General features: G+C 37.9%; 1 protein-coding gene across 1 annotated transcript; it reads left to right on the top strand.

The window, feature by feature from the left end:
• The first annotated feature begins 329 nt into the window (after positions 1–329).
• LOC129235824 (uncharacterized) lies at positions 330–1465 on the top strand. The gene is made up of 3 exons (XM_054869867.1): positions 330–433; positions 592–757; positions 847–1465. Exons 1-3 carry the CDS (start codon positions 376–378, stop codon positions 1385–1387), a joined length of 765 nt encoding a protein of 254 aa, XP_054725842.1. The 5' UTR covers positions 330–375; the 3' UTR covers positions 1388–1465.
• The last annotated feature ends 17574 nt before the right edge of the window (positions 1466–19039 follow it).

Raw genomic sequence — 19039 nt, 5'->3', positions numbered from 1 at the left:
ATTTTTGCTTAACTGCATTACTCATACTTAAAGACAGGCATAAATGGTAGGAAATATCCAAGTGTCTATGTCTATATGACAGTGGAATACACAGGCAACAGCTTTTTAAGTATGTATGCCAACAAACATTGGTTTTTTTCCGATGTGGGCTCACAGGTCATCCATTACCACGAGTAAGTAATTATATGTATCATACACTTAACTATGCATTTGTTAAAGTACAAAAAACAAAAAACAGATAAAACACTGCTATTCAACTGATATGACCGCAATCGTATAAAAACTCGAACAGAGAGACAAACTGCAATATTTGATTTCCAGTGGTGGACGCATTGTAACACAGAACAGTCTTTGAGTTTTGCAAAGTAAAGGAAAATGAAATCTGTCATACTCCTGAGTGTTTTGGCGATCGCTGCTACAGTTAATGGAGCTTGTAAGTAGCGAAGAATTCACCATATACATTTTTAGAAAGTTTGATGTAATCATTTGTTGCTTGTGTGTATTCCTAAACCACATTTTACTTCCAATTACGCTGTTTTAAAATTTTGACAGAAATATAAAATACACCTCGCTATCTTGTTCATATTCCAGCGATTGCGTCCAACTCATCCAACGTCAATTTGGGTCAAGCACTCAAAGATTACTACAGTTCTCTGAAAAATGTAATGCCATGTGGCGATGCCGAGATAAATTTACCCGTTTTGGCGCCCTTCAGAAAGGAATTAGTTCCCCTGAATTACACCGATAAGTACTTCAGGTAATTCACTTTCATAATACATAAATCTTATGCACGCTACACGCTGTTCCTAAATCTGTATTTTTACTCGAATGATCGATTTTTCACAGCATTGAAGGCAACTTCTCCAACATCTACATTACTGGTTTGGACAGCTACTACTTCGTTCGTTACGACTTCAATGAAAAAACAAACGTCTTCCACATTGACATGATGTTGCCACAACTGCAAGTGGTCGGCAATGTCGATGTTGGATCTTTCGTATCGATTGGTGGTTTTCCACTTCAGTGGATATCCGATGGGTTAATCAATATGAAATTGGTGGACTTCCGTGTGGTGAGTTCCTTCCGTTTGGCCAACAACGCCCAAGGATATTTGCAAGAGTCTGATGTTAAAATGAACTTCTACTTGGGCGATATGATCGTCAACAATTGGAATAAGCTTTGGAACATTTCTGGAAACAACTTCTTCAACAAGTTCTTGGGCGAATTCATTATGATGTACTCCGAGCAGATACAAATTGAATTCAATGAAATCTTCAATAGTTTTGCATTACCTGTAATCAATCGTTCGATGGAGCAACTCACACAACAGGAATTTATTGAGCAATTGAGGGCGTTGACTGCAAAATTCAATTCGGTTAACTGCTAATTTGTTAATTTACAGTGCTTGAAAATTTTCAAAGTTTCAAATAAATGCTTCGCCAAATGAAGCCGTGTATAAGTATGATTCGTGTAACTGTTTACTAATTTACGAGTTCATATAATATATGGTATAGGGGCACTTCGGTCTATTTAAAAATTGGTGTGATGTATGAGTACGTCTGCTAGTGTTTCGCTAGAGAAAATATAAACATTTTTTTCGAAAACAAATAATTTCCAAAAGTTAAAAAAAAAGTTTTGTTAAAAATTTATGAAAAATTTTGCGGAGGATGTTTTTCAAAATTGATAAGGAATTTATTTTTTTTCAAAAATTTTCAAAAAAAAAAAAATACAATAAATTTTTTCTAAATTTTTTGGAAAAATTTCTTCAAAAAGTTAATTTTATCCAAAAAAATTGTTTTGTGAAACATTTATAACAAAATTTGAGAGGGTGGTTTTCAAAATTGATAAGAAATTAAATTTTCCCAAAAAGTTTTTTCTATAAAATAGTTTTCTTAAACATTTATTCCAAAATATTTTTTTAAAATTTTTTTTTCGTTAGAAATAACCGAAGATATTTCTTTTTAGAAAACGTTATGCCAAAGTTTTCAACAATGATATACTTCAAAATTATTAATTTTTTTTTATTTTTACATTTGACTTCTATTGTACACTAAATGAATAAATAAACTAAATCAATTTGACGAATGTGGCGCTAACTTTCCAAATAATATAGCATTTTCATTGAGAGCTGCACATAAAATAAGGAGTATTTATTTTACTAAGAAACCTGTTCTATAAGCAATTTTACCCGTGGTCGAACTTGGATCTTCACAAACAATATCCAAATACTTGTTCAATGATTTCACTTTTGGAGCATCCACGCTCACTACGTAGTTCAGTTTTAACGCTTGTGCGATTAGCAAACAAAACAAAAAAATTATAAAAAGCAACACAAATATTGATCTACTTTAAACTGGAATAATATATTATAATACAATATTATACTAAAATTGAATGGGTTACAAAACTGCATACACGAAATTTTTCTAAAATCAGAGATCTGAATGGTGCTTTACTGACTTCCAATGATGACCAGATCCGTAGATGGAAAGAACACTTTGAAGCAATTAGCAATGGAGCTAATGGATGGACTAAACTGATATTACCTGTCATGTCCGATTGACTCTTGCAAACCCTTCTGTCATTAAGCAGAGGGGAGTGCAGACTGCTGGTTGGACTGATGACGGGTCACTTTTTGTGGGCGAAGCACATGGAAAGGTTGGGCATCTCAGACAGTGTACTCTGCCCAGCTTGTGAAGAGGAGGATGAGACGGCGGACCACTTCCTGTGTGTCTGCCCCGCTTTCGCTCGAATCAGGGTTGAGGTCTTTGGCACTGATGTGTTAAGAAGCGACCATCTTGGCTCCTTGGCACCACAAGATCTACTCAGATTTCTTCGCAGATCGGGTAGATTTAAAGAAAATTAAAAGGGAATCCAAGCGTAGTAAAATAAATAAATAAAAAAATAAATAATTGGCGCGTACACTTCTGTTAGGTGTTTGGCCGAGCTCCTCCTCCTATTTGTGGTATACGTCTTGATGTTGTTCCACAAATGGAGGGACCTACAGTTTCAAGCCGACTCCGAACGGCAGATATTTTTATGAGGAGCTTTTTCATGGCAGAAATACACTCGGATGTTTGCCATTGCCTGCCGAGGGGCGACCGCTATTAGAAAAATGTTTTTTATTAATTTTGCCTTCACCGAGATTCGAACCAACGACCTCTCTGTGAATTCCGAATGGTAATCACGCACCAAACCATTCGGCTACGGCGGCCGTCCAGCGTAGTACAATGGACTTAATTAATGTCTGAGTGCTGCACTTGCTAGTTGACCGGACAAAAAAAAAAAATGGAGCTTTGAATTGGGTAAAAAAATAATAACATCTTCGCATCATAGTAGAACAATCAGTTCAGTGGCGTTTCCCGTTTTACATGCTGTTCATTGGCTTTAAGAAGGCCTTCGACGCAATGAAATGAGACTCGATATGGTTGGCGTTAAATAGAAAGGGAGTTTCCGCTAAGTTAATCCGCCGCATCAAAGTCCTTTACGAGAACTCTGAACTGGTAGTGCTTCACAACGGCAACATCAGCGACACATTCACGACCAACGCAGGCGTATGGCAAGGTGGCCCCTGTCGCCTCTTTTGAGCCAATTGACCCTGCACAAAAGGGGCGTCATATGAAGATTCACCAGACATCTTGAGGACCTAGACTTTGCCTCTTTCGCAAACTCACTGACATTCAAGCGAAGGCGGACAGACTAGTTACGCTGGCACGCACTGTCGGACTGGAGGTCAAAATCGCCAAGACGAAGGCTATGAGAGTCACTACAATAAAGCAATACAGATAATGGTTGACGGGTGCCCGCTGGAATTTGTCGAAAACCTCTGCTACTTCGACTGCACTATCACGACAGACAGCAGATGAAAATGTCAGCTGCAGGCTAAATAAAGCAAGAGTGGCATTGGGGCGAATGCATGCAGTCAGTATTGTTGTACGGAAGTGAAACATGGCTGGTCTCCAGCAGCATCACACAGAGGCTACAATCTTTCGTCAACAAATACTTCCGCATCATCTATAGAATGTTCTCGGCGAACACCATCAGCAACGACGCGCTGTAGAGATCAACGAATAAGGAGCCCATCTTATGGTAAATCAAATGCAGAATGTGGGGATGGATAGGTCACACGCTTAAAAAACCACCAGATAGCGTCACGAGAGTGGCACCGGACTGGAACCTGAAAGGGAGCAGAGATCGCGATCGGCCAAAGAGTACATGGAGAAGGTCGATGTTGCGCGAGCTAGCAGATGCCGATATCACATGGGACGACGAAAGAAGTACGAAGTACAACAACTTAAAAAGAAGAACTGTACTCACGACAGAAGTACGGTTATATATACACCATTTGAATGTGGTGTAAGTCCATTTTCCCAAAAAATCAGTTAATTATAAAAATTAATACTTATTTTTATTTTATTATTGTATTTTTATTTTTTTTTTATTTATAAACTTTAACTAAAGAAATTTGGGATTGACTTTAATGTGGCTTAAAACCGTTCAATCCCTCAGGAGCGGCGTAGAAATTATCGACCACACATTTTTATATTCTAGTAATGATGGTAATGATACCGATTTTGGAACTTTCGAGAGTACTATAAGAAAAATAGATTTTTTGTATTGAATGATAGTCACGCTCCAAACCATTTGGCCATGTCGGCCAAGAAGTGCAGTTGGCCACCTTAAATATGACCCATTATTTTGGTCAACATTCTGGAAACGCAAATCTGCGAGATCAGAATCAGTTGAGCAAGTCTGCCACTAACATTTCTTCCGCTGAAATTTACATGCGAATAATAGCGCTAATTTGTCTCCTCAACGGTGGCTAGAAATCTTTAGTCTGGTAATTACATATAACTGTTGTTGCTAATAACTAAATGTATACGTTCGTGCATATGTGTGAAATTCCACTTTTTTAAGCTTCTTTTCACTGTCTCTTGCAAATTACACTAATACTACCATCTGCCTTCGCCTGCTGACTTAATTGTGATTTTGAAGAATAGTAAAAACTAAAGCGAAGAAATTACGGTCAGCTGAATTGTGCGGCCACCACCTAATGCTTGCTTCCAAAGCTGCCATTGTAGATAGTTGCTTATGTACTTTTACTTATACATAAATATGTGTGAATATATCCTTTACCCTTTGTTTTTACTCACGCTCGTATTTACACAATTGTCGACCACAATAAGCGCTTACATGAATGGTTTTTAGTCGCCATAAAAACCTTTCATCCCATAAGAGCTTTCAGTGTCCAGCGCCAACTCGACCTATTAAGGACTCATCTCTGCTTTTCCAACGTTTCGTGGTTCAAGTATTTTTTGTTTTCTTTGCCATAATTCCCTTCATTGTCGTTTAAATGTCGCAAAATATGCGCGAAGCTGTATTCTCCAACCATCAATGTTTTTGCATACATTTAATATTTACGAAAATGCCAGCATGTGTCTTCCCTGCCGGAAAATCCTATCTTAGCGGTAACACCTTTTTATTCACTAACACTGAGAATAAGATGATGGTGAGTTGGTTAAACTCGGAAGGTAGCGAATTTTGCACTCTTCGTGCGTGATTGTATACCGCCTCTGTACGGTAGATGGTTTCTATGAGAAACTGCTGAGGAGTGATTTGAAAAACAAAAAAAACCTCCATTACTGAATGCTTCATGTCCACGGGGGACACCGAATTCGCTAACAGCCATATGGTAATCATGCAGAAACCCATTCGGCCATGGCTACAACGAAGGAGAGCAAGCACGGTAAGTGAGTGAAGAGGAATAATGAAATGCTGCAGTTGCATTAAAAGTGCTGGCAGGAATATCGCTCTCCCTTGTTCTAATAAAAATGAGCCATCACGGGAGTATTGAGCATGAAAATACGTCTGTCTCAAAATTCGTAAATTTTGTGGTATCTTAGGGTAATTTTTTGATCACACCAATGGAGTACTCATCTCTTTACTCACTGTAATGCCTGCTGTGCATTCCGCTGTAGTTGTTGTGGTCTGATGGTGGTGGGCGGCCGCGCCACGGGGGGCGATTGCGGGTGCAGAGCTCTGCTGCAGGGGGCAACGTAGTCAGTTGTCCACTCAAAGGTGGTGTGCAGGTCGGAACATCTCCGAAAGTGGCTCCAGCCATTTCAGGTGGTGGCTCCACCCGTTGCACTTATTGCACCTAACCGAGGTGGAGTTCAGGTGGAGCCGTTATGACATACGCAGCAATAGAATACCTCTGGCCCTTGGTTGGATTCAATACCAGCCCTGAGGAGGAGTATTTAGAACAAGATTGCTGCGAGGAGTTGCACCTGTGACGTAAGGGGTGGGGTGATACACTGTTCACTAGACAAGGCTAGTTTACTGGGGCGGCAGCCCTTGGTCGGGAAAAACCCGAGTCATTTCGGTAACGTAGAACCGGCTGCCACGATTTCACGTTTTTTATCCTTAGCAGTGGTTTTCGAACCATGACTGTCTAAATGGTGGTCATACACGAACCACTCAGCTATGACGGCCGTCTGCATGTACATATGCACATATGCACGGTGATTCTATACATATAGACATTTCCAACCAGTTGTAATCGTCATCGTTATAATCGCATTTGACTTTGAATAGATTTGTAATTTCCGGGATTTGTTTGTCCTTGCATTGATTCGGAGGCATATGCAACATTAAGTTTACAAATCCACACACATGCATGTATGTATATATGTGCCTAAAGTACATCTACTAGATGCGTATATGTGAATTTTTTTAGGGTAACTCATACAAGTGCTTTCATGCGTGTGTACATTTCGATTGGTTGACATTTCCGTACACCGGCACGCATTTCCGCTTCGAAATGTTTCCATTGATTTGTTGCTGTTTCATTTTCGTAGGACGGAAATGCTTGAATTACTTACGCCTGACCGTTCTAGCCAATCTTGTCGGTCAGTTAGTTAACAGTCATACGAGTATTAGCAAGTACATAAATACCAGTTAAGGTAGTTATAGAGGGTAAAGAATTTTGGTTATACAGAGTGGTTCATCTAGTTCTCGGAAGGAATAAGTATTTTGCAATTATTCTTTTGTTTATTGTTTTTGAGACTAGGAAAATAAATCTACCATTAATCATGTAATACTGTGGGCAAAAAGTAAGGTGAATTTATTTTTCAAACTTCGCGGGATTAAAATTTACTCTTTTCATGAGTTGACAGCACTGTTAATAACATCTGGGCCAACTTTTATGTGAATGTCATTATCAGTAATATATTATATTTACGCTTGTGTTTACCAAACGACCAATAGTGCATTTTTCGATTTTTACAATGTCTGATTTGATTGAGCAGAGAAGTGCCATCACATTTTGTTTGCGGAATGAAATTTCGGCTGCGGAAACGTTTAGCATGTTGCAGAAGGCATTTGGTGATTCGACCATGTCGCAGAAAAATGTTTATATGTGGTACAAAGACTTCAAAGAGGGTCGAGAACGTGTTGATGACTTGGAGCGCTCCGGACGACCATCGACGTCAACAGATGATTAACACGTCAATAAAGTGAAGGAGTTAGTGCTTAAAAATCGTCGGTTGACTGTTAAAGACCTTACTGATATGATCGGAATATCAGAAGGATCTGTGAAAACCATTTTGAAAGACCATTTGGGCCTACGAAAAGTCAGATCTCGTTTAGTACCGAAAACTCTAAATTTCTTGGAAAAAAGTCGTCGGGTTGATGTGTGTGGAACAATGCTTTCAGACTATCAGGACAAGCTCAAATGCATCATTACGGGAGATGAGACTTGGATTTATGCTTACGACCCTGAAACAACCGACCAATCAAGCGAATATCGTGCTAAAAGCGAGGCCAGACCGAAAAGAGCACGTCAAAGTCGTTCAAAAATAAAGGTCATGATGACAGTTTTTTTTGATTTTCGTGGTGTGGTGCACTATGAATTAGTTCCACCTGACCAAACTGTTAATAAGAAATATTATTTGAGCATTACGCTTCGTTTACGTGAAGCAATTCGTGTAAGCAATTCGTCTCACACTGCACTCATTCTTCATGACTATTTCGCCAAAAATTCCACGTGTGACTTCTGGCTATTCCCAAAACTCAAAAGACCACTCCGGGGAACGCGTTTCGAGTCGATTGAGGAGATAAAAGCTGAATCGAAGAATGTGCTGATGGCTATACCGGAAATGGACTATTTGGCATGGTAGCAGTATGCTGACCACAGACATTGTACCCTGTGATTACACCCACCAGTACTCTGAGGTCTTTTCTGCTGAGATTTAAGAGAAAGGTCGCTATTTTCCTATTTGGTTCTTTCACAAAGCACTTAGCTACTCTGTACGAGTTCAACCCAGACCAACACCATCTATGGGTAGACCTCATGAAGTCGTCAATCCATAGTTGAATCGATGCGGAATTGACACTTAGAAAGGGTTCAGGGCCTATAGGCATACTTACAGAGCCTTTATTTGCCAATTTATCAGCTAACTCGATCCCTGTAATACCACAATGTCCAGACGCCCAAATAAGACTAACTTTGTTGTAATATACAACACTGTTCAGTCTTGTCTTACATTCACTGGCTAACTTCGAAGAGCAGCGTGGGTTAGCAAGGGCTTTGAGTGCAGCTTGACAGCCCCTACCACGCCACTTTTTCTCAATTAGCCAGTACGCCACATTCAAGATGGCATAGACTTCCGTATGGAATACCGTGGCCATCTGTTCTGTGGCATAGGAGCACTTAGTGTCTTCGTCTAAGTACCATCCAGATCCGCCACCATCAGTGGCTTGGGATCCGTCCATGCAGAAAGTGTGCTGATATCCCGTTAATAGGTTCTCTGGACTTAACCATTGATCTCTATCTGGGATCAAAACATCATACTTCCCACCGAAGCTAACGACAGGCACCCGATTGTCTACTGGCATCGAGAACAGTGTGCACCGCTCTGACAACTGGTGGTATATCTGTCTGTGGCCAGGGCTTTCTTCATTTCCTCAGACTCCGTTTAACTTGAACCTGTACGCTGCCTTTTCCGCTTCCTTTGGAATTTGAAGATCTAGAGGTTGCAAGTTCAGAATGGCTTTAAGGGCATCACCAGATGTCGCACTCATGGCACCTGTGATACCCAAGCACACACTGCTTGTAGCCTGTTTAGGGGTTTTACTTTGGAATCAACCATTGTAGTCTTCCACCATACTACATACTAATAATGGGTCTAATCAGGGTGATGTACAACCAGTGTACTATCGCCGGTCTTAGATCCCATGTCTTGCCAAAGGTTCTTTTACACTGCCAGAAGACTTTTAGTGTTCGAGAGACCTTCTGCTCGACGTGTTTCTTCCAGGTAAGCTTATATACTATTTAGGATTACTCCTAAGTATTTAATCTCAGAAGACAGTTGCAGTGTTACCCCTCTCTATGTGGGTAGTACAGACCTTCCATATTGCGTTTCCTACTGAAAAGCACTAAGGTACTTTTTGAAGGATTCACCGAAATACCATGCAATTTGCACCAATACTCAATCTTACTTAGAGCTACCTGCATATTATTGCATATACAGTGAGTCAAAAAAGTATTGGCACACTCGAAAAATCAAAGTTCTCAGTGCTAATGAAAGTATAAAAAAATTGAAAAAGGTATTTTCTAAATGTATTTATTTATTATGTATCTGAACAAAAAAAATTAATTTCGGCTTAGGTTTACAAGCTCAACTGAACACGGGTTTTCCGGCACCAGATGCCGCGAAACACACCCAAGCCACCACATTTCGTCCACCGTGTTTAACTGTTTTGAGCAGGTTGTTCTATTGAAGCTCTTTATTTGGCTTTCGCAAAATCTTTTGTTACTTATTTGACCCAAATAAATTGAATTTTGATTCATCACTAAATATGGTGCTGTTCTAAAGAGCGTCGGGCTTATTTAAATGCTGTTTAGCAAATTCTAGCTTATTTTTCTTATTTACCTTCGTAATGAAGGGTTTGCGTCGAGGAATCCGGCCCGAATACCCAGCCTTATATAGGGTATTCCGAACAGTTGGGGGTTCAAGATCATTTCAGATCTGCTCTCGGGAGCTATTTTGCCAGTATTGCAATAATGCATAACATCTGTTTCGAACGCTGGACAATGATTTATCGACAAGCTTACCAATTTTGCGATAGGCTTTTTTTCTAAATGAAGTTTTAGCATTAATGGACGTAGTTCACGGTCCATTTGGGTGCATGTCCGCTGAAATCACGATCAAAATTGATTGCGACCGTATGCAATTCCTACAGCACTGAAAACTTTGATTTTTCGAGTGTACCAATACTTTTTTGACTCACTGTAGCTTCAAGTGATCGTCCTGAGATTAATACGCACATATCGTCTGCGTAGGCTTGGATGTCTCCAATTTCCTACAGATCATTAAGAAAAGAGTCCACAACAAAGCACCAAAGTAGGGGAGGGTTCTACTCTGCTTTGTGGTCAACCCTTCTTAACCTCAAGAATATAAATATCTTCAGAAGTACTTGCGTATACCTTATTAAAAAAGACCTTATTAAAAAAATTATAAGGTAAAAACATTTCTGTTAAATTTTCAATAGAATTAAGAATAAGTGTAAAATAGAGTATAAAAAATACGAATAAAGATTAATTAATAATAATATTAAAAAAGGAAACAGTGTAAACATGTACGATGAAAAACTAATATGGTTGGTGCAATTGTGATGACGTGCTGAGTAATCATTTCTAGGTTTCAATGAAAATGAAGTCTAAGTCCTGGCTAACAGAGCTCTTATGCTCTTCTTCAATATGGCGCGGTAACGATAGTCACTGCCTATATCGGTAACTTCGAGATCATTTAACCCATAGGAAACAAATGAAGTAAAGGTATCATAGAATTTCATATGATATTTCAATCAAGATTTGTTAAAATAAGTAAGCACTAGCTTTTGCTTCAAAACTGTGTTCAACGACAACCTTCTTCAAGCAGCACTGTTCGGATCCAGTTGTTAAGCGTTGAGAGACAGGGTAGTGGAAAGCATTTCTTCCAGAGCTGCCCTTATTCCCTAGGACTAGCCGCATTTAGGGTGATAGCAGAGCTTATGTCTTCACTGTTCCAACCAATATTTTTTGGAGTTCTTATTTAACCTCGGGTAAAGATCAACCTTAAATTGTTTTCTAGTCCTCTTAAGTCTTGCTTCTCGTTTAGAGGGTCACATATGGTTAAAATAACAAATGAAGGCCTATGAGGTATGTTAGGCTGGAATCAGTCAATACTAAGTTCTCAACACTTTACTTATTATAAATATGAGACAATATATAAGTATAGCTTTACCTAACTCCCCTCAAATATCTACTACATTTATTACTGATTTGCAGTTTGAGTTGAGTTTGCTTGAGGAAGGAACTATCAAACATTGGCACTGCGTCTGAATTCAAACACTTTCGTTTCACGCCTAAAGCAGAGAAACCATTTCGACTGAAATGATTCCCACTAATGTGAGCTGTGGCGGCCGCCGTAGCCCAATGGGTCGGTGCGCGACTACCATTCGCAATTCACAGAGAGAACGTCGCACAGTGGTCCCGCCGCGTAGGAAGAGCGGTCATAAGGACTTTTGGCGTGATAAATGACTTTTTAGTACGTTTTTAAGTTGAGAAATGTTTTTATTTGTTAAAAAAACATTAACACATATAAAAAGTAATATATATATAATAAGAATATATATAAGATATAATAATAATAATATATAATAAAGTAATATATAATCATTATAAAAAGTCAAAGGAAAATTAGGTACACACATTTTTTATATAAAATTTGTTTGTTTTGTTTAAAGTTTTGCATAAATCTTAAATTATAAACAATAATAGAAGAAAACATTAAGGCCCCTATTATGAGTTGCATTCGATCTTCGATATTCGTTGGTTGTCGAAGATCGAAAATCGAATGTCAATTTGGTATTATGAGCGGTGCCGCCCTGTCGAAATTTTCGTTGAATACCGAATTTAGAGTCGAATGCAGTTTTGCTTTCGACTGTGTTGCGTATTGTGGGTAAACTTGTTAAAATGTAAGTTGTTTGCGATTATTTATGGTTTTATAGTAACCAAATAATAAATATATACTAATTTTGTTAATTTTATGCAGGTCGAAAGTCGTGAGTACCAAACAGGAACTAGAAAAACTAGTTGCATTAATGGAAGAGAATCCACAATTTGCAGCAAAGTACATGCAGCAAAAAAATGGGAAGAATTCACAACGGAGCTGAATTGCTTGGGACCACCAATTAGAACGGCAGCAAAATGGATTAAGGTTAATAATGGTTTTTTTTTTTGTGTGATGTTTATATAAGTACATTTTTCCCTTGGCAGGTATGGGCTGACATGAAGACAAAAGCGAAAAAAAATGTCGCAAAACAAAGCTGAGCTCCGAGCAACAGGTGGGGGCCCTAATAAACTTCAGGGACTTTCAAATACTGAAGAAAGCATAATCGGTTTGCTGCAATTTGATGTCTGCATAAATCCGCCTGGGGTGGAATTTGCCCTGGATACAACTACCAGTGACCAGTTCACAGTTTTATCCGCGTCAAATCCCAGCCCAGAGCTTCTGGTCCAAAACTATGAGGAAAGTGAGGCCGATTTAAATTTAAATGTTCACGAGGAGCCAGCAGGAAAAACCAGAACAAACAAAAAATCTCAAAAAGCAGAAAGATTGAGGTTACTGGAGTTGCAGGCTGATGGCCAAAAACAATTTCACGAACAAATGATATCCACATTGCACAAAATCAAGCAAAGTGCTGCAGAAACAGCGGAATACTCAAAAAAAAATTACGAGTTAAAAAAAAACGCAACCGACGAACTCTTGCAACTAAAACGGGAGAAATTGCGCGTTTACAAAGAAGAAGTTCTGAGGAAGCAATAAGACCGCAGATCAAAACTACAATTAAAAGTAGCGATTTTAGAAATCAAAAAGAAATTGCTATCGAAATAATTTTTATACTTAGTGTTAAGGAAACTGAAGTGATATTTTTTGTTTTATATTAGTATTAGGAAAAAAGACTGTATATATTTAAAGTAGGTTATTTATTGGTAATTTTTATATTTACATAGCTTTAAGCTATGTGCCTTAAAGAAACTGAAGTGATATTTTTTGTTTTATATTAGTATAAGGAAAAGATTGTATATATTTAAAGTAGGTTAAACAAATGAATTAATGTTTTTTATTAAAGAAATGAGATTGATTTTGAACTAAATAGCAAATTGAAATACGTAGAACTGAAATACATATTTTTTTCGAATGACGAATAACTGAATAAAGAAAATTTATAACAAAAATAAAACAGAAACTGTGGCATAAAGGTTTCTATTTAATACTTTTTAGATTTTTTTATAATATTCTAAGAATTTCATTTCTTATGTGTTCTGCTTCTCCGTTATTTGACTCCACTTCAATATCTTCAGCATCATCGTTGAGGGTCTCGTCGGATAACTCTTCATCCGGAAGTTGAACATTATAAAACAAGCAAATGTTGTGCAAAGCTGCACACACATTAATAATTTGTGTTGCTTTTTTTGGAGAATAGTGAATTGGAAATGTGGAGACCCTTCCTCAGAGTTTCTGAACGGCGTCATTAAATAAGGTTTTAGAGCGTATCCAGCATCACCTGAGACAGACAAAAATTATTAAAAACGGAGTTTCAATTGGTGTTTATTACATACCGAGGAGCCAAGTATTGCGACGGCCATTGAGATGTTGCTCCTCTAAATACGCTTTCAATGGCGACATGTTGAAAGCCATGGAGTCATGAGTAGCTCCTGGATTTTTCGCATTTATGTAGGTTATTTTCATTGTATGATCACAAACCTAAAATTTACATTATTCGCATTTAGAATTTATGACTCATATTTAAATATATGCAAATGTCTACTTACAATCATAGCATTAATGCTGTAGAATCCCTTCCTGTTGTAATACAAATGCTGAACTTCTTTCCTGGGAGCGACAATTTTAACATGCGTGCCATCAACACAGCCAATTATTCCTGGAATCCGGTATTTGCTATAAAAATGTGCTTTTTTTTGTTGCAGATCAGTCTCTGTGCTACTAAATTTTACCCATCTTTGGCAAATATAATTTTCCAGGACATCTAATGGTCTATGGATAAGTTCGTGCGGTTTTACAACAGATGGCGTAACTTGATTATTATTCCATCGATCCACATTTCCAAACATTCATTGGAGAGCTACTGTCGTAAGGCACAAACGTCAGTATAAGTTTTTTATTTGAAGCGTAAACAACAATATTTTTACCACACTTGAAAATGTCGAATTTCGTGCCAAATAATGTGTTTTTGCGGGGAATTTTTTAATATGAAGAAAAAAGCAGCCGAAAGTCATCGTATCTTGGTGGAAGTTTATGGTGAGCATGCTCTAGCTGAGCGAACGTGCCAGAAGTGGTTTGCACGCTTTAAAAGTGGTGATTTTGGCCGCGCCGCCAAAGTTCATGGATACCGAATTGGAGGAATTGCTCGATCAAGATCCGGCTCAAACGCAAGAAGAGGTTGCAAAAACTTTGGGAGTTGATCAATCAACCATTTCCAAACGTTTAAAAGCCATGGGAATGATCCGAAATTCAAATTTCGAAAAAAAACCGCACGAACTTATTCATAGACCTATTTATTATTTCTGATAGCACAACAGACACAGTGGGTTGAGCAAGTCCTATCATACCTTCATTACCAATACTCAGTTGGTACGATCCCTGAGCACAAAATCGCAGAACTGTGGCTAGCTTTAAAATATTAGGAATCGATTTGGCTCGGGTGCACTGCTGCAACTGGTTTTCTGTAGTGGACAGTAGGTTCACAAACGCCTCTTTAGATAATCTAAAGTTCTTTAAAAATCTGTAAGGAAATTTCTGTAATATTAAGTACGTCAACACATTTTGAAAATACTAAACTTACTCAGTGGAAGCCATTTCTAGGGGGTTGGATGCGTCCCTCAACTGCTTCCTACATTTAGCTAGTTCCACTAAACTTTCATCGTCCGATGAATCGTCGAACCACAACTCCGTTGTACTCATTTTCACGTAAATTACTTTTTTTAACTTTTAAAAATAATGTTAGCAAAGAATTTCAAGACAATCGGTTTTTCTTTTATTTTGATTTGCTGTATCAGCTGAGAAAAAATTATCTATTGTAAATGCGTCGAGCGATCGAAATTCACAATAGTCCTATTCTTCAACGAATGAGCACCATAATACCAAATGAATTTTCGTTCGATCAGCACTTTCGACAACGGTCGAAGATCGAATGTTGCTCATAATAGGGGCCTAAATTCTGTAAGGATGAGCATAAAGTATACTTGGATGCCAGTTAACTTATTCTTATTTATGAAAACAATAAAACATTCACTTACAAAAAAGTTAATGTACTTAGAAATACAAAACTTTTAACTCAATAAATCTAACACTTCTCTTGACATCATAGATTTCTTTTTTCATGGTAATTTTCGTAGACTAGATATAAATGGATCGGAATTAAGAAGAAGCCTGTGCAAAAGATCCGTGTTAGTTACAGTTCTTGAGTGCTTTCTGGTATTGCCACGTCTGAATTGTTTCACTAATTTATTACATGATTCAGCTGCCTCCTCTGATAATTCTCCAATTGATAATAAACAATGATCGATCACCTCCGACCCATGAATGAGCACTTATGAACTGATGCAGGACGCGTCGGTTCGAATCTCGGTGAAACACCAAAATTAAGAAAATCATTTTTCTAATAGTGGTCGCCCCTCGGCAGGCAATGGCAAACATCCGAGTGTATTTCTGCCATGAAAAAGCTCGTCATAAAAATATCTGCCGTTCGGAGTCGGCTTAAAACTGTAGATCCCTCCATTTGTGGAACAGCATCAAGGCGTACACCGCAAATAGGAGGAGGAGCTCGGCCAAACACCCAAAAAGGGTGTAATTATACCTATATATAATATATATATATATGTGAGCTGTGGACGGCAATGAGGTATGATATGCAATTTTCCAGTTTTTTCTGTTTTTGCGTTGAGTCAGTGCTTTTGCACAAAAAACAATGATTCAGCGGTGTTTGTTTTTTATTTTTATTTTTGTATATTGCACAAATATTATCATAGTGTGGTGAAAAAGAAATCCATTATTTCCTCGTAGATGGCTGTAGTGATCGATATCACATAAAGTATCAATTAAACAATTTAAAGTTTATGCTCGTTGCCAAGGGACAAAAAAAAATATTTTGCTGCTTTTTGTTTGTTTGAGTTACAGGGTGTCAGTTGTGAGTTACAGTTGGCAGTTGTGAGTTACAGGGTGCTAACAATGGCAGTCAGCAAAGAGAAAAATCGGTACAATTTACATTTTTTCTTTGATGGAGGCGAAAGTGCAAGCCCGCCCGCTGAAATTGTGAATGGTGTTTATGGTGCCGATGCTGTATCGGCTTATAATGTGCAATTTTGGTTTCGTCGATTCTGTTGTGGCACTTTTAATGTTAAAGAAAATGTCGATAATGTCGAAAATGTCTATAAAATCACAGAAATAATCGAAGTTGACCGGCATGTTCGTGGTCGTAATTTTACGCAAAAATACTGGATTTCATTTCTAATTTCCACATTGAAAAGTAATTTCATTCGGGTTAAAACTAATGCCATTTAATGAGAATTTTCAACCAATACATTCAAACGAATTGTCAAATAAATATAAAGGGTGATCAATCATGAGGTGCTTTTTTCAATAGTTAAAAAAAAAAAACATGTAAATTCTGTTCAAAACCTTTATTTATCATTTGAAAGGACATTCTTTGACATTTACTTTTTGAATATGACTTCATTCAAATGTTGGCCGCAACTACGCTTAAGGTGGTCCATTCTGAAGGTCCAATTTTCAATCACTCGTTCGAGCATTTCGACTGGTATGTCGTGAATAACACGCGTAATGTTGGCTTCCAGAGCTTCAATCGTAGCTGGTTTATCAGCATAGACCTTGGACTTCACGAATCCCCAAAGAAAAAAGTCCAAAGGTGTGATATCACAAGATCTTGGTGGCCAACTCACAGGTCCTAAACGTGAAATCAGCTGCTCTCCGAAATGACTTCTCAATAAAATCATTGTTTCACGAGCTGTATGGCAAGTGGCTCCGTCTTGTTGAAACCAAATGTCGTAGAGATCATTAGATTCAATTTCAGGTAGCAAAAAGTCCGATATCATGGTACGGTAGCGAGCACCATTCACAGTTACGTTGTGGCCATCATCATTTTTGAAAAAATATGGACCGATGATTCCACCAGCCCATAAACCACACCAGACCGTTGTTTTCTCTGGGTGTAAAGGTAGCTCTTGAACCTGTTCTGGTTGCTCTTCATCCCAAATACGGCAATTTTGCTCATTGACGTAACCATTGAGCCAGAAATGCGCCTCATCGCTGAACAAAATTTTGCTCGAAAACAACGGATCTTCTTCAATCTTTTCAAGAGCCCAATCAGCAAAACGGTGACGAGCAGGAAGGTCATTTGGCTTTAGTTCTTGTACGAGCTGTATTTTGTATGCTTTTAAATGAAGATCCTTCCGTAAAATTGACCAAGTTGTTCCATACGACAGTCCAAGTTGCTGAGAACGGTGCCGAATCGATTCATCGCGGTTTTCACGTACACTCTCTGTTACTGCCGCTATATTCTCAATGCTTCTTGCTGGACGTGGTCTATTCGGTCGAGAATTATCCACCAATGAATATTCGGATTCAAATGTGTTGATGGTATGTCGAATAGTGTTTAAGGCAGGCCGATTATGTTGACCATAATGCGGTCTAAGCGCACGAAAAACATTTGTCACAGAACGCTGATTTTCATAATACAGTTGAACAATTTGTAGACGTTGTTGCGGTGTGAGTCTTTCCATGATGAAATGCCAAACGCTGTTCAACAAATCCACGATGCCAGTTTGCCACAACTCGCGCGCGATCTGTAAAAAAAACGCAAATGAAAAAAACTCCTCTTAATTGATCACCCGTTATATATAGTACATTTTTTGTTTTGGCTACATGGCTCACTACATACACGGTGCCATAAACTAAGTTTTTCCAAGTAAAAAAATAATTGTATAATTTAAGTTCTTAAATTCCATATAATAGATGAACCCCCCTGTATTATTGTGAAAATGAAAACTTGAGTATATAGACGTATTTAATTTAAGCCACCAGAAGATTAAATGGCCTTATAATTGTACTGATACTTAAAACTCCATACAAATAATTGAATTTTATTATATGCGTGTTCCTGAAGTAATTAATATTAATTTCAATTTACATAGCGAGTTATAGTTAAGCTCTAAAAACTGCAATAGAGAATATAAGTATAAGGGGGGAAAATAAGGTGATCGATCATTTGAAACAAGCGTAGATTTTTATGATAAATATATTACATTTTCCGCTGTGTGAGGGAACTTGATAAGGTGGCTTAGTTGAGTTGGTAAGCTGTTTTTGTTTTCGATTGATTCACTGGTTACCAGCGTTAAGGAAAACAACTGCATTCAAAAGACTTTGTAATGAAGCGACAAAATAAAACTAAGAACTTTTACTTATGGAGAAGGTTTAATTCTTGAAAATATAATATAAATAGTATAAATAATGCTTTTAACTTCAGATATATTTTACAACAACAGAGCGAGAAATAGGATTTGTTTATCAATTTTTAATTTTTGTTTTTTTTTTTCCTTAAATATATTTCGTTTCATTCAAAGTTTACCTATTTTAACGTTTATACAAATTAAAAAAAAAAAACCAGTAACAATGCAGTGCATTTATATCACAGTTTGAAGACCTGGTTTTAAATGCTTTGCAATTTGCCCAAAGAGGCAAATTTTCGTATGAGGCAATTATTCTGCCTGACTGATTCGGCCGCGCCCAAACTGTGGGAAAAGTAAAAAACTATTTAACCGCTTCAGTCGCGCGCCTGAAGAAAACCTGATGGTCATCAACGGTGACAATTTCGTTGAGTTAATCACTTCAAGCTGCTGATGAAAGTCACCAGGTACGTAGTGTGTAAAACTGCTATGTCCGCAAAGCCTGCTATA

Source organism: Anastrepha obliqua, chromosome 1, assembly GCF_027943255.1.
Source record: "Anastrepha obliqua isolate idAnaObli1 chromosome 1, idAnaObli1_1.0, whole genome shotgun sequence".
Classification (NCBI taxonomy): Eukaryota; Metazoa; Arthropoda; class Insecta; order Diptera; family Tephritidae; genus Anastrepha; species Anastrepha obliqua.
Note: the sequence above shows the minus strand (reverse complement) of the source record. Positions and strands in the feature narration are given on the sequence as shown.